Source organism: Heliangelus exortis, chromosome 16 (assembly GCF_036169615.1).
Source record: "Heliangelus exortis chromosome 16, bHelExo1.hap1, whole genome shotgun sequence".
Classification (NCBI taxonomy): Eukaryota; Metazoa; Chordata; class Aves; order Apodiformes; family Trochilidae; genus Heliangelus; species Heliangelus exortis.
In genome coordinates this window covers 4,397,868-4,422,863 of record NC_092437.1, presented here as the reverse complement: position 1 = coordinate 4,422,863, position 24,996 = coordinate 4,397,868, and the positions used below count along the sequence as shown (strand labels likewise).

Here is a 24,996-nt window from a genome sequence, read left to right as displayed (position 1 = left end):
GAGAGCCCGGGGAGAGCGCGGGGACGGCATCCCCGGGGCTGCCCCCAGGGACGGGGGAACCCGGTCCGTCTGTCCCTCCCTTTGTCCTTTTGTCCCCTTGTCTGTCCCTTTGTCCCTCCCTTTGTCCGTCTGTCCCTCTGTCTCTTTGTCCCTCCCTTTATCCGTTTGTCCGTCCCTTTGCCCATCTTTCCTTCTGTCCCTTTATCTGTCTGTCCCTTTGTCCCTTTGCCCATCTTTCCCTTTATCCGTCTGTCCCTTTGTCCATCTGTCCCTTTATCCCTTTGTCTGTCTGTCCCTTTGTCCCTCCATTTATCCCTTTGTCCCTCCGTCTCTCCCTTTATCCGTTTGTCCATCCCTTTGTCCGTCTGTCCCTTTGTCCCTCCCTTTGTCCGTCTGTCCTTTTGACCATCTTTCCCTTTGTCCGTCTGTCCCTTTGTCCCTCCCCCCGATCCCGAGGTGCTCTGAGCGTCCCCGTCCCACCCCCGAGCCCCCCACAGCCCCATCCCCAACGCGACGCTTGGTTTACAAAACCTACATCAAAACAGCTTAGGTTTTTTTTTTCCTTTTTTTTTTTTTCTTATTTTTTATTTATTTCACAGCATCTTAAATTCCACGAGTTCATGGAGGACGCGAGGGACCGGGTTACAACTCCAGGCTTTGAAATAAGGGAAAAGACAAAGCCAGTGGTGCTCTGCCCATGGAAAAGTTCTGCTGTTTCATCCAGAGTTCTCCTGCTTCATCCAGAGAGTTCTCCGGGCTGGGACAGCCCAGTTGGGCAAAGCCAGAGGAGTTGGGGGTGTGGAAAAAGAAAGCCGGCGGATCCACGGGTGGTTTTGGGTCCGTTTGGTACCGGTTCAGGCGGTAATAATCGTCCTTTGCCACACGGTGGCAGCTTTTAGGTGAAAAGAGAAATATTCCCGCACAGGACTGCAAGCTACCTTCTAGAAATAGAAAAATTCACAGAGTTACAGAGAGATTTAATCGGGGGCATCTCTGCAGGACACCGGGAGGGAGGGACAAACCAGGCTGTGGGTGACAGGGGCTCTGCCAGAGCTGTGGGCACAAACTTTGCTCCCCCACCTCGGTTTTTTTTGGCTTTTGCTGCAGCTTTTGGGCTCAAGAACACTGTGTGTACCCGAGCCAACGTTTAGAGTTACCCTCCAACAACATTCGGGCTTCTGTAATTTAATGCTCCTTATCCTAATTTGTTCTCCTGAAAGGGAAAACAAAAGGTTCCCGGGTTGCCAGGTGAAACCAGAGCTGCTGGGAGTGTCACTGCCCACTGCAACAAGACTTCCACTGAACAGAGACTGCGAAGTGTTGCAAACAAAAGAGAGGTTTTTTTTTTTCCCTTAGATGGTGAGAAAGGAAAGTTAATTTCCTTACAGAAAGCTCTTTATACACTGAACAAAGAAGCTACCAGAGAAAGGTGTTTTGTGATCTCTTTCATAGTAACCAGAGTGTTCTGATAGTTCTGGAGATACAGTGTGAGAAATTTTTTTTCTCATTTCTACCTTTTTCCTCTAACAAGTTTAGGAAGTGGTGCACTACTCCAGTTGTTCTCAGCACTGATGCTCAGTTGGAGGCTCTAGCTGATTATTACAACACTATTTCTTGCATGCAAGGACAGTTATATTCAGTAGAAAGTTTAACTAGTAGGCATCTTTTTAAATGTTTTAGACAGTAAGCTTGCCAGTTGCCTCCTAACTTATTAGCTACCATCTGACTTCTGGAGACTGGAGAGTCCTGTGTTAGAGAGAAGTCACAAGCATATTAAATTTTACACAAATAACTTGAAGCTACACACAGCTGAACACAGTTACAAAGGATTTGATAGTCACTGTTATTATTATATATGAAAAATACATTTCAGTCCCTACTTACAGAGGAAGGGGCTTCAGTAAAGTTTGCTGCAATTCTAATGGAAGCCAGATTAGCTTCAGACAAAACACAGCTGAAGAGGAAAGACTCAGCTTTGGTTTTGCCCACAAACAACATTAAATACAAGGAACAGAAATTTACATTACTTTACATATTATATAGCAGGTCCCTTACCTCACTATGAGGTCTAGAAATTAATTTAGGAGTTAAATTACAAATTCCTCAGTCGTAACAGCCAAGCATCAGCTTTGCTCCTTGCAAGTGGACACAGTTAACTTTGATCATAATATTGCTTCAGAAAATAAACCCAAGAGACAGTATCACAGAAGGTTCCACATACAGAGTCCATTCCCAACCCAGACATTTTGAAAATAAATGGAAGAGTCAGAGAAATGACTGAACCTCTGCATGCTGCTGGGCACAGGCCAGCGAGTGCCTGTTCAGATGTGCAACAAATGCCAGTTTCATGAGGACCATCACAGTGATGCAAATGCTTGGAAGAACAGAGTAAAAAAAGTTGGGTTTTCCATACTGAGCATGCTTTGTATCAGTGGCTTTAGTTGGGCAGCAGGAGCTCTGCTGACTGAAGGATTTGCTCAGAGCACATCAGACCATGTACAGTACAGTCAGACTAAAAAGGTGCTTGTTTGAGACTACAGAACACTGAAAGAAAAATCATAAATGATACATTTGACAGCAAATTGCCCTTAGTCCAGGGCTCATCTCCCACTCAGGAGTGGATTAGGGATGGCAATCATTTGCTGCAGCTACCTTGTTCAACACCTGGTATTTAATGACAGATTTTCTCTCTCTCCTCATTAAATAAAATGTATCTTCTTAAGGTATTCATCTTTAATTCAACTGGAACAGAGTCATTTCAGTCTTGCTACTTAGTGAGCTGTAAGTACAGACTAAATGCCCTGTGTATTGTTAGTGCAGATAGATTGGAATTGTTTTCCTTGTATGCAAGGCCAATGCAGGTAAAGAATAAATGGCTATACAAATTCAGGAGTTTCCACTAAATAACATAACTAAATTAAAAAGCACTGGTACCAGACCAGCTAAGTTTTAGGCACATCTTTAAAAAAATAAAATATGCATTTCATTAATGTAAAAATGCAAGAAGATTCTTAAAAACATCTGAACTTTATGGTGCACTGGAATGGAAGTGAGGCTTCCTTCAATTTCAAGGAATACAATAAAAGCTTAAAAAAACCCAAAAAAACCAACCAAAAAAAAACCAACCAAACAATACCATAGTATTCTTCCTAAGAACAGTTTTAGTAAAACCAAAAAAGATAAATAAGGAATAATAAACAGCCACGACAGCTGACTGGTGAATACTTGTGCTTTAAACGTCCACAAAGAAAACTTAAAAGTTCCACAACTCTTCTCGTACCATCTCCCCAGACTTGGCACACGTGTCCATGATGCACACCTGGACAGTTTCCTAGGAGACTTGAGGACTGGCTGGAGCCATGGCACTGGAAGGCCAGGAACACCTTCACCAGGAGCCTTCAGTGAGGTGATGCCCAGAGCCTCAGCTGGAAGGTGGCTTTGGTTAGGACTGTTGTGTCAGTCGTCTGTAATGAGGTAACACTTGGCTTTCAGGAAGGTAGAGTGCCAGTTCCAAAGCTACAAGGACGGTGAATTCAAAGCCAATCAGATCTCTCCTGTTGAATCTGAATCTTTCTTCTAGTTTCTGTGAGAGTCATTGATGAAAAAAAAAAAAAAAAGAAGAAGAAGAGAGAGAAGCAGTTAATCCATAAGGTACCCACGCACTGTTAGGGTAAGGCAGGAATAAAAGTGATGCATGGCACCTGAAAAAATTGATTCTGCATCTACAGAATCAAGTGTTGCCAGGGATCAGACAAATAAACCAGCTTATTAGCTCAGCTGTGACACCCACACAGCAATTTTGTTTGCCTGAGAAACAGTGAGTCAAAAAAAAAAACCTCACTGTAGGACCAGAAGGACATTCGACTGCACGAGTGAGGCAGTTTTAATGAATTAAAACCCCACCACAAACCAACAGACAAAAAAACCCCAAAACCCCAACACGCCAAGGAAGAGCCCTAACGACACAAAAGTGCCTGGCAGAGTTGGTCTTAAACGCAGACACACACAGTGCTGAAAATCTTGGCTTTGATCTGTGAAACCCAGGATTTTGGCAAGCCCTGCAACGAGTCTCAGAGTACTCACATCAATAAGGTGTTTAACTTCATGTTTCCTGAGATCACTGCTGATCTTGGCTGCAAGCAGAACGCAAGCACCAGCGCACAGTTTGCGGTTCTGTTTGTTGAGTTTGCCCTGGAGGACGAGTTTCTCAAAGTAAACATAAGCCATGGAGACAGTCACAGGCTCCAGGTTGCACTCCTCGCTCAGGTTCCGCATCTCTCTCTTCAAACTGGAAGCAGAAACACCCTCTCAGACACCACAGCTTCACTGAAAGGCTCTGGAAACGCTGTAGCTGGGGAGCACGGAGGCGAGATGCTGACTGGGAAAGGCAGGATGCTGATTATCCCAGACTGGAGAAGCCCAGCTGGCAGCAAGCTGGAGGTGACACCCAAACTGATTGAACCTGGCTGACAACATCTGCTGTGGCAGAACAGCTCCTCATCTGTCCACAAACACCTGGGGCTCAGCTGCCTCCCTGACACACAGCCTATTGCTCTGTGCTTGCCTCGGGGCTCCCAAACTGGTTTGTGATTCATAAGAGTCAACCACCTTGACCTCCAGAATTCCTCATCAAAGATGTGCAGATCCCAGCAGCTGCTGCCTGAAGAACTGCCTGCTCCACAGCTCATGGGAGAACCAATGTGAGGGGGAAGGCAGAGTGGGTTACCCCCTTCCCACAGTGGCTGGTCAGTCCCTTCAGTGTTAAGGCAGATCTCCTGGAGGATGCTGCCTCCTCCTCTCTCCTGGAGGATGCTGCCTCCTCCTCTCTCCTGGAGGATGCTGCCTCTCCTGGCTGCTCTCCATACTACACCTGCAAGAAAATCTGTGCAAAGCTACTACTCAAAGCAGCTACAAAGATGAGTACACAGGCAAGACACAGGCTCTGCCTGAACAAGCCTTCCACTTGGAGCTGAGCTACACGTGGCCCTGGTGATTCAGCAGAATTGTGATCTAAGCTGTTTCAGAAGGCCCTGACTGTAATACCAGGAAGGTGACAGCTCTCAGGAACATCTCACTGGTGAGCAGCCAGATGTATAGCCTGGAAGATGAGGAATTCCTTTTGGCATAGCCCTGCTTTCACAAAATGCTTTCCTTCACCAAGACATCCCCCACATCTAACACTTTTCTCTATTCTAGAACCTTTTTGGAGTCCATGGTCACCAGTGAGGCTGGTAAGTGAAAGGTGGAAATAGGCAGAGGGTCCAGAAAGACAATCTGGTTAGAGTAGGACTACAGTACAGCTGGACAATCAGGTTACAAGCATTTGTTTCAAGGTTAATGCTGTTAATTGGCTATGAGCATTAGTACACCACAGTTGGTGAAACAAAACCCTTTTAGGCTGAACTATAAAAAACAACTGTTACCCTTTCTCAGCATCCTAAAAATTCCTGTACAGGGCTATCATCCTACAGTCAGCTCAGCTGGCAACAAGAGATTAGTGTTTAATCATATATACTATTAATAGATCTAGTATTTGCTCCATACAAGTGGGAGATAAAAGCAGCCTTGTACAGTGTAGATGGTGTTCTCCTTATTCAACACTTGTTTCTTACCTCCTGATTTTGCTCAGTGTCAACTTGATATGAGGAAACTTCTCCCTAAAGGTTTCATTCATATCCTTTTTAAGGTCCGAGGGTTTCACATATTCTATGACTGTAGTCTGAAACACAAAGGGCAAAATTAATGATTTCTTTTGTGAGCAGAATCCTTGCAGAGGCAAACCTGAGTTTCATTATTCACAGTGGAACATTTCTACACTATCCTCAGTAACACCTTGTTGAATCTCAACCCCAGGCAAACGATTACAAGAAGCAGATGACAACATGGGGATCCATGTCAGGTTGGTCCACAATGAGTGCATAAGCCCAACTATTTTGTATTCTTCCTCATCAGTCCTCAAAAAGCCCCAACTTTCTTCCTAGAGGGAATTTTAAGCCTTAAGAAACTTCCACACACCCACTCACTCCTCTCCTCAGCTATGCCAGCCACTCACCATGTAAGAGGCAAAGATGAGAACACGTTTGTGCTTTCCACAGGGCCACTGAGGATCATCCAGAATATTTGGATCATACTCTGCAGCTTCTCCAGCTTCACTTCCTGAGGGAATGAGAAAAGCACAGTGGGTCACAAGATACAGAGCTTTCAATTCCCTGTTTCCTCTTTCAAAAAGTTTTCAAACAGCCAACATTAGAAGTGTGGGCAGACCCCACCCCAGACACAACCTGCAGCTACCATCTCCTGTTTGCATTTCATAAATGCACCAGGCAGGTGTCAGAATTAGGAGAAAACCACACGAGCCCTTTCTCCAGTATGTGCCTGATGGGCCATGTGCAAAATAATTGTCACCCTCAAATATACCCAGAAAGCAACTGCACAAGACTGAATTCCATACTCTAACAGAGAGCAGAGCTGGCAGCTTTGCTTTCACACCAGAGAAGGGATTCTTGTCACAAACTCTTTGGCTTATGCTTTGTTACTGTGCTCGAAGGCAAGGAGGACCACATGTACACCAGATGTTTCTTGTTCAGTAATACAAAACTTCACATTTCCAAGGAAATGGCTTTGTGCTCCTTGAATTGCATAAACTGAACTTGATATACAGAGGATGCAAGCAATATGCATAAATCTCAGTGTTAAGGCTCATCATTTGTACTTCATTAAGGAGCCTTCTCCTCCCAGCTGCAGCACATCCTTCCTAATAACCCACTGTGCCACTTGCAGTTGTTTCAGAGCAATGTATTCCTTTCCTGCTTTTTCTGGTGACAGAGCTGGTGGCTGTCCTTACCCATCTCTGTTCCTGCTGGGATTGTTTTTGCTGTCACAGGTTTGTATCTTGATCCAGGAAGACTCCGTGAGGCAGTGGCTCTGCAGGGGGGAGCAGCACTGTAGCTCTCAGCTTTCCGAACCACAAGAGCATTGGTTGGATACAAGAAATTTGCATAGGACACAACCTTAAAAAAAAAATAAAAAGCTGTAGTAATTATAGAGGAAAACCTATTGAAAAGCTTATTTCCAGACACCTATGATTTTCCATCTCCAAGTTCACTGGAGTTTGTATTTGGGAGTGAGGACCTTGAAACCGTGGGACAGGAGAGAAGGGGAAAGTTGGATAGGGAATGCCTTGCTTCCAAAACTTCAGTATGGAAGTACTGTAGGAAATCTGGCGGGGTGGCAAAGAAGAGGAGAAAATCACATCAGTAAAATTCTGGCAGTATATAAACTGAAGAGGTATAAATTTCACCCGTATTTCCATCAAAACATCACCCACGTGTTGCCTGAGATACCAGAGTCAAATCAGTTCTCCAGAAACAGAGGCAAAAGTGATCAGAGGCTTCAACAGATTCCTCAAAAGAAGCTTTATCACACACCAAGCATTTCAAACATTAAGGATCAAACCAAACTTCCACTACACTGAAGAGTTCCAGTTCTCAATTTCTGCAGCATTTTGCCATCCTGAAATGATTTGCCCCCAGCACATGTAATGGTCCCAGGGAGAAGCAGCCAGCTTACCCACCCACTGCCCCCAGATCTTATCAGTGGTTTGGTGAAAGGGCATTACAGATCAAGAGACAAAAAGAAAAAAAAAAAAAAAATCTTACCTTGCCATCAGCACCCAGCTCTACTCCTTCCAGTCCAAGCACCATTTCAGTGGAGACAGAAACTCCCCCAGAAGGATGTCTCTGCTTCTGCCCTTCCATTTTCAGATCACTGAATGCAGACAGAAAATGCACTATTGGAACATGCAGAATAAGCCCAGCTTGCTCTGTGCTACACACCAGGTCCATCCACTAACTACAGCCAGCACCACCAGGTCAGAATCCTGACTACCTTAACAACACAATCCCTCAGTCCCATCTCCAAGAACACATGAATTTTTAAGTACTCATCAAAATGTGGAGATGCTCATTAACTGAAGAATCAGATTTCTTATAATTATAACTCAAACCTTTAACAATATACCTAGGAAATAAACATTTTTTTAGTGTTTTTTTCTGCATGAGACCATCCCACTCGTTAACACACTAATGCACACTTAACAGCAAACATGATTTATATTACTAGTTTTCCAGGATTAGACACTTGCCTTCCAATTGCAATTTTCTAACCACTGCACACACAAACTTAAATGAAGAATTAAGCCTTCTAGCAGAACTCTGCTTCAGCAATGGCAGCGTGCAGCTTTGTCACCCATATTCCAATAGGAAATGTTTTCAGTTCAAGAACTGCATTGCCAGCTTGCACAGAGGCAGAACAACACAGTGCTCAGAAATGCTCTAAAATAACTGCAGTGACCTTGCTGCTTTTCTATTAAGTGAGAGAACATTTTCCCATCGACTATTTTTACAGGCAGGGGATTTGCATACAATACAATTCCCACCACTAAACATCCGTTTCCTTTGTCCATAAGTTAGGCACAGGACAGAAGTGACACCACCATTGTTTCACCAAAAGTGGGTGAGAACAAAATGAATATTTTCTGTGGTATACTTGTAAGTCAGAGACCTCCACAGAATCTGCTCAGACTTCACAGGAGACTGAGAAAAGCTGCAGGGAAATGCAGCTCAGTGGGTTGGTTTCTTGTAAGAGATCATATTGACAGTTCTGTACCACTAAATGTAGTACAGACACTAAATGCAGCTTCAGTCTAAACTCTGTTTTCTCTTAGAGTGAAAAAAATAAATTCATGGCTTAGACCTGAAAATACAGAACAGCATCTGAACTTGGGAAGGTGGAACCTCACTATAAAACTTTGAAGGTTTCCAGTGAAGGTGGCAGCCTAACCCTAAACTGTTTTCTCTTAGACTGAAAAAAAAAAAAATAAAAAATTCATGGCTTAGACCTGAAAAAACAGAACAGCATCTGAAACTTAGGAAGGTGGAACCTCACTATAAAACTTTGAAGGCTTCCAGTGAAGGTGGCAGCATCCTTGTCTGATGCTCTGAGTGCTTTCTGGCTTGTTACACTAAAACCAGATGATTTCTGACCACTGCAGGAGCACAGGAAATCCTACACAGCAATAAATCACATCATCTGCTCAAAGGTGATTTCAGGGATTTCACAGGACTAAACACCTGAAAAAAAAAAAAAAAATCTACCTTTTCCTTTTTCTCTTGGAGTTTGAATGAACATTTTGATACTGTGGAGATGTCTCATTTTACTGCCCTGATAGCAAGTTCAAATGTTCACTTGCTTCAAAAGAGGAGACCTGCACCAACCATACTCATTAAAAAAAACAAACAGCAGAGCAGACATTGCAGGAGGCAAAGCTGACTCACCTGATCCTTAAACTCTCCCCGTAAGGAAGGATGGAAAAAGCCACACACAGCGTTCGTTTAGCACAGATTAACACGATCCTGGAAGCAGATGGGAAGCGACCAGGGTAAGAATTAAGATTTAGAAGTTACAGAGCAACTTTTTATGAAGCATGGACACAGAACTCCTCTTAAATTGCTCTGTAAGTTACACAGATACCACTACAGATTTTTTTTTTCAGAAAGCAGCACAAAGAGCAAAAAACTCTGACCCTACAGGTTGTCAGAGCCAAGCTCTGTATCAACCCCCAGTGTTCAGTATGTATAAAATTGAGAAGACCCCAAGGACATCACCTTACTCCCACTGACACTAAGTGATTAATCACATAGTTTATTAATCACTGAGTTTATTACTGAGTGCATCCTCTTCTACCTGAGTACAGGAGACACCTGGACCTCCAGAAGTTACCTGCTGTTCTTGGTGTCATACTGCCTCATGTTCTTGATGAAGTGCATCTTCTTCAAACTTTTGTGTCGTGGTGACCCAGATATATGCTTGGTCCTGTAGTTAGAAAAAAAAAAAAAAAGCAAAACAAACTGTTAAGGGTTCTGCATTAAAAAAAAAAAAAAGCCATGCCAGTTGTATGATCAGATGGCAGCACCAGCATGCAGGACCTCAGATATTGGCGTGAAGAGGGTGGAGGGAGGAGAGGACTGCATGCAACGAGTTGAGATTAATGCTGCTTTTGAAAAAAGTACCTTTGTACACTGGCATATTCCACTATGTCTTCTAAAAAGTCTAGAGAGCAGCGCTGGGAGAGAAAACGCCTTCTGCAAAATGTACAACACCACGAAGAGTGAACAATATTAGTTCATGGCCTCGGAGTTTACGAACTGCAACAGATCTACGAGCTCTTAGGACAAATGGCAGAGGGTTTGGTTTCTTTTTCTTGCTGTTGGAAGAATGCTTAACTCAGAGTTTCAGGTTATTTCAAAGGCCAAGAACTTGCCTGCCTCTCCAGAACCCTGGTAATACATGTTTATACCAACTTAACTAACAAGAGCATTCACTATCCTCAATACATCCTTCCTACCTGGAAGTTACACACCCAAAAAACTTCCACATACTCGTTTAAAATGTTACAAGAACATCACAAAAATATCCATCTCATCAAGGCCAATGAGCAAGTCATTTATATCAAGACCCATGTACAATGCCCAAACATCTGTGTGCATTCTCAATTCCAGAGCTGTCTCCAGCTGCAGGAGTCAGCAGACCAAGGCTGTGACAGGAGCTCAATAAAATTGACAGATCTCTCCAGAAAACAATAGAGAGGGCTATTAGAGGAAGCAAAGAGCATTCAGTACCCATCTGAAACCCCCAAATGGAAGATGCAAGGTGTATAATAGTAGGAATCATCTGAGTTAGTGTATTACATTTAAGCAAAAAAACCCAGACCTTGCCAAAATAAGATACATGACTATTGTCAACTCAAGACATTCTTTGTTGGCACAGATTTCCAAACGAATTGTGAAGCTATGACTGCACTTCCAAGAGGAACAATACACTCAGATTCAAATGCCAGCAGCAAAACACTGACACTACAACCACCAGATTCCTTATTTTCTGCTTTTGTTGGAGCATACACTGTGCTGCATTTTTAGCACAAGCTACATGCATTCAAATCCAAGCTTTTCTTCCGAAACTCAACTAATGGACAATACCACCATAGAAGGCAAGGTAGAATCATCATCTGAGACCAAAGCTGCAGGACTCTGCTTTGATCTCCATTTGGGAAAAATCCAAACTTTAAGCTGCATGAGAGCTCCAGCATCCAGCAGCCAAACCACCCAGGCAGACCAAGGCCAGGTTCTCATGCCTGAAAGTTAACACTCAACATCAAAGCAAAAGCACAGCAAAGCCATTTATAGCTTCAACTGACTGAAGTTAAAGGTTTTAAAAAAAAAATAAAAATACTTGGGATTTAGGTTTGGTCTTGAAGCTCAGCACTTCAGGAGTTTGAAGCAGGTGACAATCTGCTCCTCCCCAGTGACTTTGCTTTTTGTCCTCTCCACCTTTAGCTGGGAAGAAACCAAACTACACTATTTTGTTGTGAAGAGAGACACAGTTCTGGACATGAACTGACTGCTTTTTCTTAAGCATGGTGTCTAGAAATAAAATTTGAGTGATTAAACAGGTGCTTTCACCTCTTTACCCCTTCTTGCAAGTTATTTCTTCTGAGCTACCTGGAGCTACTGCCAGAGCTGCCTCCCAGAACCTGCCAGTTACCCCTCTAGTTGTATACACCAGTGGTTATCCAGAGGTTTGGGAAAAGGACACTTCAGTCTGAGTATTCCTGAAGCTCATTCCTCGCCACAAATTCAAGAGAATCAATTTATAATTTTCTCTGTGTCTTCAAATACATAAAGAGAATGAATGCCTGCTTACCATCTCCTTAATGAAATACAATTCATGTCCTTTTCCAGAAAATTTGTACTAATTTATACTCCCATATAAAACTTTGGGTTTTTCCTCCTGGAAGGAAATTGTCCTCAGACTCTCAGCAGTGATGCTCAGGCATTTTAATAGAAAAAAAAAAAAAAAAAAAAAGACCACAGCTCAAACTGGTAGGAGGATGAAAAATGAGTGGCCTGTTCTGTAAACACAAGAGGTAAATCCTCCCACAGGACTAACACCTTCAGCATTGCCTCCCACAAATCAACAGTTATTAAGGGTGCTACTGAAAAAAAAACCTTCCTGGCACAGCTTCAACACCCTTCAGTTTTAACATTATTATTCTGCTTTTCAGTGAGAACTCCACAGGAAAGGTTAATACATACACAGGGTTCTGTCTTCTTTGATATCTAAGCTGCAAAAAAAAAAAAAAAAAAAAAAAAAAAAAGAAAATGTGGAGACCAATCTCCCACCTCCTGGTGTGAAGAGAGCTGGGAATGTCCCTGGGAATGTCCTCAGTGCTCCCTGCACTAAATCCACAGTGCTGGAGGTGCCCTCAAGGATGTGCTCACCACCCTGGTGGACTTTCTGAACACCAACTCAGGAACTGAGCCAAGAGATCCAAACACCTGATGAAGCTCCTCTGTATGAGCCTCTCTGGAAATAAAAACCTTGCAGTGAAGGGAAGGTCCTGCCCCTGAAAACCACAATGAGTCAGCCCCACTCTGCCAGCAGGAAATGGCATTTTTAGCTACACTTGTAAATGTTTTCTGTCCTCAAGCAAAGCTCTCACCTTGGAGGAATCCAGATGCTAAGCAAGATGCTCTCCCTCAAATCTCAATACAGAGTGTATGCAAAAAGGTCTCATCTGCATGAAAAGAGTTTGTGTGGTTTTGCCAATGTTTTACAGCAACTCCCTGGATTCCTTGGAATCACTAATGCACAGAACCTCTTCCTTTGGGGGTGCAGTCCTTGGAGCATGCTGCAAAAGTTAGTTTGTTGAGTTGATTGCACCTGTTTTTCTATATAATGTATAAAGGAATATAATGTGTATAGTGTGAGTACAAGTTTGTATAGTGTCCGTGCTCTTCTCATGCAGCCAACCACTGCTGAGCACCAGGCAGCTCAGGATTGCTGATTTTCTGATTAAAAAAAAATGTCAAGTCATGTACCCTGTGCTAAGCAGCTTCACCCCGGCTCACGCTTCTTCCCTGTGCTCTGATCCACGGGAATTCAAAGGATTTAAAGTCAATTGTTGCCAAACACAACAGAAATATTAAACCAGAATGCCAACATCTCTAGGTGCACTGCCAGTTCCCTCACCACGGTGCTGCCTGCCCATCAGAAAGCAAAGGATCCAATATTAAAATGTTCAGGAGTTCTGTGGAGCAGGCTGTAATCTCAACAGCATCCTAAAGAAAGGTCAGATGTGTTTGTTTGCCAACACCACCTATTCCCTTGACAAGCTAAGGAGGGTTTGCTTGTTTGTACATCCTCAGCCAGGAGCTCACTTTTGGGTGCTTCCCCCCAGCTATTTCAGGAGCCACTAAAACAAGACCCTCCCAGACCTTCAGCATTAAAACCAGTTGTGTTTTGACAGCCAGCACCTCTGAGAGGTCCCACCAAGACAGAAAACACAGGCAGGACATGTTCAGAGATAAGGGGCTATCAAGCAAAGGAACTGAAGATTATTGCCTTGGTTTGTTATCTCTGTGCACACACATGGCCAGACACAATCCAACAGCACTGCTGAATCATAAGGACCTAAACATGCACTTAAAGCTCTCCCCAGAATCTTGTGTTCAGGTAAAAACCCAACAAATTATGCTCCAAGGTGCATTTTGACTCCCACCCTGGGAAGTTGTAGCCACATACACATCCCAGTGAGGAAACCCAACTTCTGAGGGTTTCCAGCTCTGGAGTTGTCCTCTGCTGGTCCTGCCAGTCCCCACTAAGCAGAGAAACTCTACACAGAAGGCAAAAAACCACTGACAAGCAACACAGAGGATCCTCAGCCTTGAGGTTGACACAGCTCTGATGTTTCCCTAGCTAAGAGCAGTCTATGTATAGCCCTGGTAATCCCCCCATGCCTCATCTTATGAATGGAAAGGAAAAAAGCTGGTTAAGCCACAGCTCCAGATTAAAGAACAGTGACCTCTCGGATGACTTGCCAAGAGTATTTTCCCCTTCTCACCCACGGACTGGGAGAGACACCCAAGAGGAGAAGAGTAAAGTTTGAGGATGCTGCAGTAGTTGGAAGTCTCTGAGGTGACCATTCTTTAGCAGATACTAACATAGAATCCTAGAATTGGCTGGGTTGGAAGGGACCTCAGAGCTCATCAAGCCCAACCCTTGATCCACTCCCCCCGTGGTTCCCAGCCCATGGCACTGAGTGCCACATCCAGGCTCTTTTGCAATATCTCCAGGGATGGAGAATCCACCCCTTCCCTGGGCAGCCCATTCCAATGTCTCTCTCCATAAAGAAATTCTTTCTAATATCAACCTATGGTTGAATGGACAAGAGACACTAACCCTGTGCCAGCAGATGTGGCTTCAGGCACAAAACGGCCTCTTCCATGCTTGCTCCTGGGCCACTGAGTCCTCTAAGGGACAGTGGGACAGCCCTTTGGGTGCCAATGTCCCTGCTGAGCACTCCCAGGCTTTGCAACAACCTCCAGGAACCTCATTTTAACTTCCAGTATCAGTCTGTCCAGTTGCAGTGGCCAACCACCTTATTTAAGCCACTGCATGCAGCTGCCATCTGACCATTTTGAAGCTTTTCTCTATTTTTCCCTTCTGGTTCCTCCATTTCTGGGACTGGACTGCCTTGTCTTGCTCCTTCCTGAAGGGTTCACTTCAGAAGCTGCAAAAAAAATCAAAATAAAAAAAAAAAAATCCCTGCGCCAGGAGCATTCCAAGATGCTGGAAAAGCCAGAGGGTATCATGATGTGATCCCTCCTCCAACCTAAGGGACCACTGGGGCAGATTTGTCCCACTTGGAGTCACATCCCTGGTCCTGCTGCCAGGGCAGGGTTCCCTGGGACACAGCTCCTGGCACTGGGCTATAATTAGCAGCTCTGCTGCTCTTTAGCCATCCATACTGCTAATAGATGGGTGGGAACAGGGGAGGTCAAGGATTTTTAATTACTGTGTAAAATTAGGGCCTGTTAGAATTTGGTTTCCTATTTCCCACTTGAAAGGGTTTTATTTTAATACAGATGTCCCTCTCTAAGGTCCTTTACAGGCCTCGGTGTAATCACAGCTGTCAAGGGACTGAGTTATTAATATAACAAGGACAAAAATAATTTATTGGGTTTTGGAAGCACTATCTCAGTAACAACTGTCAAAGGTAATTTGCACAAGAATCCAGATCCCAAATCCTGTTTACAAAAGGAAGGCATACCTGTCAGATTTGTTTTGCCAAGACATATTTTAAAGATTAATCTGTATCATTTTCCTCCCTTAGGGCCAAGCCAACAACCTGGCATGAACTGTGCTTTGGTTTGCCTGGGTAAAATGTTAGCATCCAGGGGTTAGGAACACCAGGCCCAGTTTTTAAGCTTAATTTTTAAGCTTAATTTTTTTTGCAACTGCCATTACTTATGCAGCCCAGGAGGCATTTACCATTTTCAGGCTTGTGGCTCAGAGCACAGGGGTCTGAGCATCCCTCTTCTCATCCCAGTGCCCCCCTCAGTTCTTACATTAATGAGTTTTCTGCTCCAATGCAGACTGAGCACAGCTCCCCAGCAGCAACAAGTGCTCAGTAATTAAAGCCAAAAGAAGTCAGGGTTGATACTCAAGCACCTTCAAAACCACATCGCTGCTGAAACTAATTACTTTAATGAAGATTCTACACCATGAAGTGCCCAGCACCAAGCAAACCATTTCCATGGACAGATGGTTTCAGCTCTGATGCTCAGGGAGAGGCAGCAGCAGCAAAGACAAACTGCACAACCCATAGTAAGCACAGAGCTAAATACTCCTCCTTTACAATGTCTTTTACTCGCTGCTTTATGGCACCACAAACGTGCAGTTTGCATTGCAGGCCACTGTCCCAGGAGCTCATTCTGACATTTGTTTAAGTATCAAACTGCCAGAGAATAAATAGAAGGCTCACAGCAGGGCTGGGTGAAGTTATTCCTCTGGTAATCTTCATTTTAGAGAGTGAATCCACATCAGCCACACCAGCATGGAAAGTACTTAGAGGCTTCGGAGCAGCTCCCTCTGCAAAGCCTCAAAATGAGACCCAAATTCCTTCATCTTTGTGTTCTTATTCAAGATTTGTTTGCAAAACTGAAGGGGCTTTTTCCTCCAAAAGCCAGGAGAAAATCCAGCACCCCTGAAACACAGTAGAGCCATGTGCAAGGAGGAGATCATCTCATGCAGCTGATGGGAGAGGCAAGAAGGAACAGAAAGGAAATATAATCTGAATGAAGGTGGAGACAGAGTAAGTGGGAAGCTCACTGAACCTAGAAAAATTTAAATACTAACAAAAAGAAATTGGATACTCCTCACAGTGGCTGCTACTTCAGTGCTGATTCACAGGCACATCTGATTAAGTCTTAATGCTACCAAGAAATGAGCTTCATGTTCATTGCATTTCATAAATCACATTGTTTTGGTGCTAAGAGTGTTTACACAATACAAGGACAAAATGATGCCTTCCAGGAAGGATTATGAAAACCATCTGTTGCAACAGAGCCACCAAACCAGATGTAAGGTTTGCTGTGCCCAAAGCCCACTTCTTACAAAGCTTCTCCTGAAATCCCTGCTGCTTCTCACAAAGCCAACTTCATGTGCCAGGACACAACCAGTTTCTCTAAATTTCTCTCTCTGCTCACTAAGCACTGAACCCCTGACCAAAACAGGGGAGTGAAATGCAAAGTGTGCCCTTGATAACACTGTGGGAATTAGGTGAGAAATATTCATGCACTTCCCTGGGAGATGCTGCTGTAATTTCCTCATGTGCCTTGTTAAAATAAAAAGCCTTCAGCAGAGTAAAACTCCTAAGAGGAGAAAAAGAGGAGAAAAAGAGGAGAAAAAGAGGAGAAAAAGAGGAGAAAAAGAGGAGAAAAAGAGGAGAAAAAGAGGAGAAAAAGAGGAGAAAAAGAGGAGAAAAAGAGGAGAAAAAGAGGAGAAAAAGAGGAGAAAAAGAGGAGAAAAAGAGGAGAAAAAGAGGAGAAAAAGAGGAGAAAAAGAGGAGAAAAAGAGGAGAAAAAGAGGAGAAAAAGAGGAGAAAAAGAGGAGAAAAAGAGGAGAAAAAGAGGAGAAAAAGAGGAGAAAAAGAGGAGAAAAAGAGGAGAAAAAGAGGAGAAAAAGAGGAGAAAAAGAGGAGAAAAAGAGCAAAGAAAAAGAGCAAAGAAAAAGAGCAAAGAAAAAGAGCAAAGAAAAAGAGCAAAGAAAAAGAGCAAAGAAAAAGAGCAAAGAAAAAGAGCAAAGAAAAAGAGCAAAGAAAAAGAGCAAAGAAAAAGAGCAAAGAAAAAGAGCAAAGAAAAAGAGCAAAGAAAAAGAGCAAAGAAAAAGAGCAAAGAAAAAAAACAGCTTTCAACTGGAAAGAGAAGAAAATTCAAACCAGGCAACTGGAGAAAACACAGTCAAAAAAAATCAGAGGTCTCACAGTGCTTTTATGGGCACTTGGTTGGTTCCTCCCACTACAACATCAGGCACTCCCTCCACCCCACAGCCAGGAGGCTGCAGCCTCACCAGGGCAAACTTACCCTTAAATTCCAGCAACCACAACAGAGCAAGAGCAAATACATCCCTGCTGTCAAGCAAGTGGCTTTGACCAGCAGCAGCTCAGCCCGTGCTGTGGCTGGCTAGCTAATGAAATGGCTACCCAGCTCCCAGGCAGGTCTGCAGAAGATGCTGAGCTTGGGTACCACCATGCTGAGCAAGAGCTGGAGAAGGTGGGAGCAGAGTCAGGATGTCCCAGCTCCCAGGATGACAGCATCAGGCAGGGGCTCAGCTGGCAGCAAGCTCTGAGTTTTGGAGCCTCCCTACATCTCATGAATCACAGGGCTGTCTCATGAAAGAATTTTTCTTTGCTTGCACTCCTGAGACCAGCTAAAGGTTCTTCATTTAGCACATTTTTTAAGATGTCCAACTACAAGGATTTACAGGAAGTTATATACATAACAGCTATAAACCAAAGGTTGGGAGTTTAAAGAGGGCAAGACAAGAGGGCACAAGAGGTCTCAAGTTGTGCCAGGGGAGGTTTAGGTTGGACATTAGAAAGAATTTCTTTACTGAGAGGGTGATCAGCCATTGGAATGGGCTGCCCAGGGAAGGGGTGGATTCTCTATCCCTGGAGATACTTAAAAAGAGCCTGGATGTGGCACTCAGTGCCATGGGCTGGGAACCACGGGGGGAGTGGAGCAAGGGTTGGACTTGATGAGCTCTGAGGTCCCTTCCAACCCAGCCAGTTCTATGATTCTATGAAAGCTCTGGGTGACAGAATGGCTTTAGCTGAGCATCCTCCATCTGCAGTCACCTGCTTTATCAACATTACCTTGTGCTCATTAAAGAATCCAAATTTCAGTACGCTGTGCACGTCAGGTTGTGCATTTTTCAACTCAAACTACAGAGCCAGAAGACTTCAGAACAATCTTCAAAAGAGGGCTCAAAAGCATCTTCAGGCTCCCTCTGCCTGACGGCCTCACAGCTTTAACTGGCTGACAGATGGAAAAAAGGAGGAGGGCAGGACAGCTGAAGGTAAGGCTTCTATGACTTAATATAACTAAAAATACACATGCTGCAGGAAATAGAAATATTTAAAAGAGAATTTTGTAAGACTCGCTTTTCCCTTCCTCCATCTTTTTTTGCCCTTCTAAAACCAAACATACCCAAACCTGGAGCAGAAGAGCTTGTCTGGAGCTCAGAACTACTCTTGAAAAAGGAAAGCAAAGATCCATCCCTCCCTGCCTCACCCCACACTTCACAATAAATTGCAAAAACCCAAGAACCAGCACTAATAAGTCTTCTAAACTGGTTCAAGCCACACAACAGCCTGGCCAAAGGAGCTTCACCCCAGGGAGGTGAGACAGCTGCCTGGCAAAGCAGGGACAGGTCTGAGCAGCCCACTGCTCTGCAATTAGCAAGAAATAGTTTGGGGCTAAGAAAAATTATGGTAAGGAGCTCCTAAACAACCTAAACCTGTCCTCCTCACCAACACCCACGGCACTGAGCACATTGCTGCTGCTCCACAGGAGCTCGGGGAGCTCAGACTGCAAAGGAGGCTCTTGTTCACCAGCTGAGATCTGGGGGGAGGCAAAGAGAATACCTATTTTAGACTGTGTCTCAAAGAAATGACATTTTAAGCTGGTACACCAAGATCCTCAGGACCTCTGAGTGGAGGAGTTGCTTTTGAAAAAGAGCGGTGTGATAAAGCTTGTGTTAATTTTCCTAACTCCAAGGAAGCTTGTAAAGTAAATCTTACAAGTAAAATGTTAGAAAACAGCACAAAATGCTGTGTTTCTGTGAAAGGTTTTGGCAGCACATGCAAGCCCACAGCAGAGGCAAACCCGGGTAAGGAAGCTCCATAACACTCCTACAGGACTTGCTTACTGGAGGTCTGAAATGAGGCCCCACCAATTCCCCCCCAGACTTAAGCTATTCAGTTTTTTCCATTTAATTTAGTAGCATTTTCCCTCTCAGCTGATGACTTGTTGACTCGAAGCAAGACAACAAACACTGTTCCAACCACCCTCATGGCCTCCTGCAGGAACTGGCACTTCCAGAGCATCCCCTTTCCCACAGCATCCTAAACTCCACTGCCAGGATCTCTGGGCAATGGCTTTGAAAAGCTACAGAATCAATCTGTAGGCAAAATCAGCAGCAAGTATGGTTAATTCTGTACAGAATACTTCTGCCTGATCAAAATTACTTTAAAAGTAAAGTTTCAGCCCCAAGCAGCACACCCAAGTCATGTTTGTGCCTGGAAGGTCAAAGTTTGCCAAGTCTGACAGCCCTTGAAAAACACAACATGTGCTCAGGTTATTCCAAATATGGCTCAAAATTAAAACTAATTCTTTTAAACATTGTATTTAATCTGTCTCAACAAAATCCGCTCATTAGCAGAGGGTGTTATTTTTAAAATGTGTATTTCTTGACGTGAAAACAGCAGCTGAGCTGACAGCAGGACAAAGCAACACATCATAAGCATAAAAGCCTGACCAAGCACTTCTGCCACTCCACCCAAGGAACTAATCTGGTCACACCTCTGTCAGCAATCCAGCATTCAATTAACACTTAAAAGAAGAGCTGGTCTAAAGTGCTGCTCTTATCAACTACTGTTTAAACTCCCACCCTTAAAATGGCCTAAATTAGCTCAGTCATTTCTGATGCATCAGCAACCATGAGCAGTCAGTTCAGCTCCCTGGCCACTGAGCATCAAGGACATTAAAGCCTCAGTTGCATATAATTTGCTCTCTGGATTTATTCTTAGACCCAGGAAAATGCAGCAAATATATGGCAAAACCAGCTGCTTTACATCACACTATACTGAAACCTCAGAAGCACAACAAGCTTTGACATTCAGGGCTGCTGTTCCCATTCTTTATGCTTTCGTAACCTGGCTATTTTCAGGGCCCTCTGTTATCTGTTTCCCCAGAAAGCTCTGTCAGTTTCAGACCCAGCTGCAGAAATTCATTAAAAAAATAAATAAATCTGTGAATGCTGATTTGTTCAGTGTTTGCTGCCTCCCTCCAGTGCTTTTTGTGAGGCTTCTTCAAAGAACAGAGCAAGAGCTGAGGCAAAGGAGAAGGGATGGCAAGCAGATTCAGCCAACTGGTATAACACAGCATTGTCATTTAAGAGCCTGTAAACAGAAGATTTCTTCAGCAAACAGAAGTGGAAGGTCATTAAGTTTATAATGCTCAGGCAGCAAAGCAATGAAACCAAGCATCCAGGCAGAACAGTGCCTCCAAAGGAGCCTACACCACTGAACTTTCCATGCTAAAAGACCTGATAGTTACTGAGAAACTCCAAGAAACTCCATGCTACTGGAGGCCACTGATTCCTTGGGCTGAACTGAAGATCCTGCCTGGTGCTAACAAATAACCCCCAGCTCTAGCAGAGGTCTCATCACAACCTGCCCCGAGCTGTCTCCTCAGCTTCTCCCAACTGCTTTGATCAAAATCAGGTTTTGTAATGCAACTCTGCCCAATGGAATTGCCAGTTCTAGAGAAAGTGATCTCCATGGATCAGGGCAAGCCCCAGCATGATGAAATCCTCAGGACTGCATCACTGACCATGGGCAGAGCCAATCTGGAGTCCTTCACCCAAGCTCCTGGTGCATTTGAGGGCAGCTCCACTGAGGGCCATTCAAAGCAACTCCTGACAGTGCCTAAAAGATGTCACAGCACAGATTTTACCTCCCTCTGATCACTTCATACTCCTGTATGATGCACACAATTAACCCATCTGGAGAGAAGCAACATCACTGCACAGTAAATTAGCACCCAGATTCCCAAGCCCCAAGGAAAGGAAACCCATTTAACAATTGTTTGTTGATTCCTCAGTCTTATTCAGACCACACAGAGAAGGGAAAGCAGCATAACCACCACCATCCTGCAGGATAAAGTCCCTGAGTATCTGCAACAAAAGGAGATGCTGCTGTTCCACAGGGATGAAGGGATGCAAACCATGGACCCTTCCAGTGACAAAACAGTGCCCCAAGCTGACCACCGTGCAAGTCACAGGTGAAATTATTAGAGGGATGGCCCACTCCACCTGCTCCTGTGCCCCCTGTGACAGGGAGGAGATAGGTTGAGTCTAACACATCCCCACTGACAGCATAAAACCATCCTTTTGTCAGAAGATGTATATATCACTATGTAAAGATGAGTGTCTTCTGCCTGATAGTTTTAGTGGATGTTCTCCGCCCACTCTTCTTTAGAGGCAAAAAAAATAAAATAGATGAATTCTCACTACAAATCACCCTCATAAGTAGTATTAAAGCTGATTAATGCCATACAATACACCCTTTCAGTCATCTCTCCCAAGATGAAAAAAATCACAGCCTGTTTTGTCATTACTCACACAGAAGCCCTTTCATTCCTCTGAGTGTCCTCCTTGCACTTCTCTCTACCTTTTGTTTCCAACTTATTCTTGTTTTCAGTTTGCTTAGAACCACGATAGTGGAATGCAACATCTAAAATCAGATGGCAAGGAAAGAGGAGGGAATGAGATCAAAAGAGATGATCCTTGACTTGGCACGGGAAGGGTAAAGACCAAACTATTTACATGAACTCCATGGGTCCAGACTCAGTAGGCACAGGTACATCACACTTACAAAGTGTGCATGTAACACTCTTGGTGCAAAACTCACCCTCAAGAGCTTCACCTACAACATTAGAACAATGAAAAGAACCACACAGCACCTGGTGCACGGACTTCCCTGGATCAGGAGTGCTCAGAACGAGCTGTGCCACAGCAACACCCTCACTTCAGGCTTTCCTGCACAACAAACCAACTACAAGAGAGCAACCTGTGCACACAGGGCATCCACAAGACAGGCTCAGCTTCAGTTTCTCTAAGTGAGGAAAGAAAGGTCTCTTCCACTACAAGAAGGAAGGCAAGAGGTGATAAATGAGAGTTCCAGAAGGAGAAAAAAACAAAACCAAAACAAACCAGGAGAGACCAGGAGGATTCCCACATCTCAGACTGCTCCTTCTCTTTAAATTCACTCGACCCTCCAAGCAGCAGTTTCCCAGGGACTGGTGGGGATGCCTCCAGTGTGAGATGTACACTGAGAGGGCACAAGTGCCCTAGAAAACCTCCCCAGCTTTAAAGCACAGACAACATCTTTATTTCAGCTGGCTAACAAAGCTCTGGAAGCCACAATGAAGACCACGGAGACTTAAAACCCTTGACACTGCTTTGCTTATCTGCAGGCTCACTTTACAGAGATATTTATGCAAGAAACAGCCTGAAAAGAGTTCCTTTAGAGCTCAAATCTCCAAGATCTGAGCAAAAGCCCCCCATCCAGGTGATCAGAGAACCAACACTTCCAGGCTGATAGAAGTCCTTTGGAAATACACCGGTCATCCTGCACTGAAGGGCAGAACATCCTCCCCTGAGGCTGACTCAAAGTTCCCAGCGTAGAAGCATTTATTAATATATAGAGTTACTGCAGAGACAAGCCGCAGAGATTAGCAGAAGGCACAACATGAGCAGCGAGGCCGTGGCACAGAGGAAGAGTCCTACCTAGCAATGACTCTGTCGGCTTCATCTTTAAACAGAAAAATGCAAAAACCGGGCTAGGAGAAAGCAGGAGCAGGGTTCAGGAGATCGCAGCCGGAGACTCAGCGAGTGAAACACCCCACAAACCCCACTCACCAGGCACCCCGCCAAGCTGGGACACCCCCAAGAGGGGCAGCCCCAGGGTTGAGCCGCTCCCCCAGCGCTCGCAGGGCCAGGCAGGAGCTGCCTGCGGGGCTGAACCCCCCGCACCCCTCCGCCGGGACCGCCCCGGGCCAGGGGCTCCTTTCCCGGGACCCAGCGACAGCGGGGCGGGCGCCGCCTGCCCTGGGCCGCTCTCCCCGGGGGCAGCCGCTTCCCATGCTCCGCTCCCCACCCCCCGGAGCCACCGACCGGCCGAGGGCTCTGGGAATGTCCGGCTCTTCCCAGGGCACCGGGGGGGTCCCGCCGCTTCCCACGCCCCGCTGGGTCAGGCCGGCGGGGGAATGGAAGGGGAGGGGGGGGGGCCCGGGGGTGGGCTGGCCCTGCCTGCCCCGTCCCCTCACTCACCTCTGCCGCTGCGCCTCCAGAGCGAAGCCGCCGCCGCCCGTCGCGCTCTGCGTGGGGCTCAGCAGCCCCGGGGCTCCCGGCTTGGCGACCGCCAGCATCCCCGGCAGGGCGGGGGGTGCCGGGGGCGGCGGGCAGAGCGGGGGGCCCAGCAGCAGCTGCGGCAGGAAGATGCCCCCGCGGGAGGGGTCCGCCTCCCCCTTAGCTCCGGCGATGGGGGGGACACCGGGCAGCAGCAGGGCGGGCGGAGGTTGGCAGGCGGGCGGCGGGGACAGCAAGCGCGGGGGGGCTCCGGCCGGCTCCGCCACCGCCTCCTCTCCTTCTCCCGGGCCGGCGGCTGGCGGCAACGGCGGTTTCTCGGCGGGCGGGCAGGGCGGTCGGCCGTCCAGGGAGATGTTATTGAGGAAGAAGAGGGCGGCCTGCCGCCGCCGGGAGTCACCCCGCTTCCGCGCCGGCGGCGGCGGCGGCTGCTGCTGTTCGCGGGGCGGGCGGGGAGGCGTGGAGCCGCACGCCGTGGCTGCGGCCATTCTCCGAATGAGCCGCGACCGCCTGGGCCGGCCGGGCGGGGCGGCAGGCAGCGCAGCGCGGCCGGCAGCTCGCACGCTGATTGGATGCGTCGCGCCGGGATGCAAATGAGACCGGCAGCGGTTCCGCGCTCATTGGCTGGGCTGCCCGTGACGGGTGACCCCGCCCGCCCCTCGCCGGCCCCAGCGCTGCTGCGGGGTCCTAGCGCCGGCGCGCAACGGCTCCGCCACCCCGGGCGGCTCGGGGGTGCCCCCCCCAGGCGGGCAGGGATCCGCCGGGACACCCTCACATCCATCCCTCCCTCCCCCTCGGGTATCCCCCGGCATTCAGGCAGCCCCTTCCGCCCTCGGGTATACCCCCGTATTCCCTATATACAGTCACAACCACCCACTGTGTCCCCACGCAAACACAGCCATGTCCCCAAGTAACCACGTGCCGTGTCCCTTCGTATGATTTTTTTTAAAACTTTTCCCCCCTCCACCCATCTCCCCACCCAACCCCCAGTGACTCCAGCGGTCACCCGTTCCCAAGCTCTCCTGCCCTTCCTGCTGGCAGGGAGGACACATCTGGTAAAGCCATCAGGTGATGGCCCTGCACATCAAACCGCTGCTAGAAAAGCAGATGAAGGAACTTATTTATCCCTCTTGCTCCAGCCCAGTAGCCTGGGACCCAGACCTCCAGCTTGTGGGGATGAGGTGGACCCCAACCTTCTGTCCCTAAGGGCACAGATCCCCATGCATGGCACAGATCCATGGTCCTGAGACTCACCAGCAACCCCGGACCCCAGAGAGGGATGGATGAGTCCTCACTCCTCCTGGCCCCAGAAGCAAAGCCAAGGCAGGGCTGCTCGTGGGCTTTATATGGGCAAGGCAGACCCGGAGCTGGGAAAGCAGAAACTTAAGATTTATCTCCACAAAGTGACTCAAGGCATTTCTGCACAGCACGTTGCTTCCCGGACTG

The 24,996-nt window shown here is 46.2% G+C and overlaps 1 protein-coding gene across 1 annotated transcript; it reads right to left on the bottom strand.

The window, feature by feature from the left end:
• Window positions 1-1,819: 1,819 nt before the first annotated feature.
• CABLES2 (Cdk5 and Abl enzyme substrate 2) lies at window positions 1,820-24,049 on the bottom strand. Its single transcript, XM_071759746.1, has 9 exons — window positions 23,515-24,049; window positions 9,781-9,873; window positions 9,336-9,413; window positions 7,659-7,767; window positions 6,845-7,010; window positions 6,053-6,156; window positions 5,613-5,719; window positions 4,084-4,288; window positions 1,820-3,583 (listed from the first exon to the last, which is right to left on the bottom strand). The coding sequence occupies exons 1-9, from the start codon at window positions 24,036-24,038 to the stop codon at window positions 3,443-3,445; spliced, it is 1,527 nt and encodes a 508-aa protein (XP_071615847.1). The 5' UTR covers window positions 24,039-24,049; the 3' UTR covers window positions 1,820-3,442.
• Window positions 24,050-24,996: the final 947 nt, after the last annotated feature.

What these genes read in the sequence shown, in the direction of transcription:
- CABLES2 (XM_071759746.1), bottom strand. Translation starts at nt 24,038, where the DNA reads ATGGCCGCAGCCACGGCGTGCGGCTCCACGCCTCCCCGCCCGCCCCGC. An exon ending in TCATCTTTGCCTCTTACATG is followed by an intron (nt 5,720 to 6,052) that starts GTGAGTGGCTGG and finishes TTTGTGTTTCAG; the next exon opens with ACTACAGTCATAGAATATGT. An exon ending in AAGTTAAACACCTTATTGAT is followed by an intron (nt 3,584 to 4,083) that starts GTGAGTACTCTG and finishes TGACTCTCACAG; the next exon opens with AAACTAGAAGAAAGATTCAG.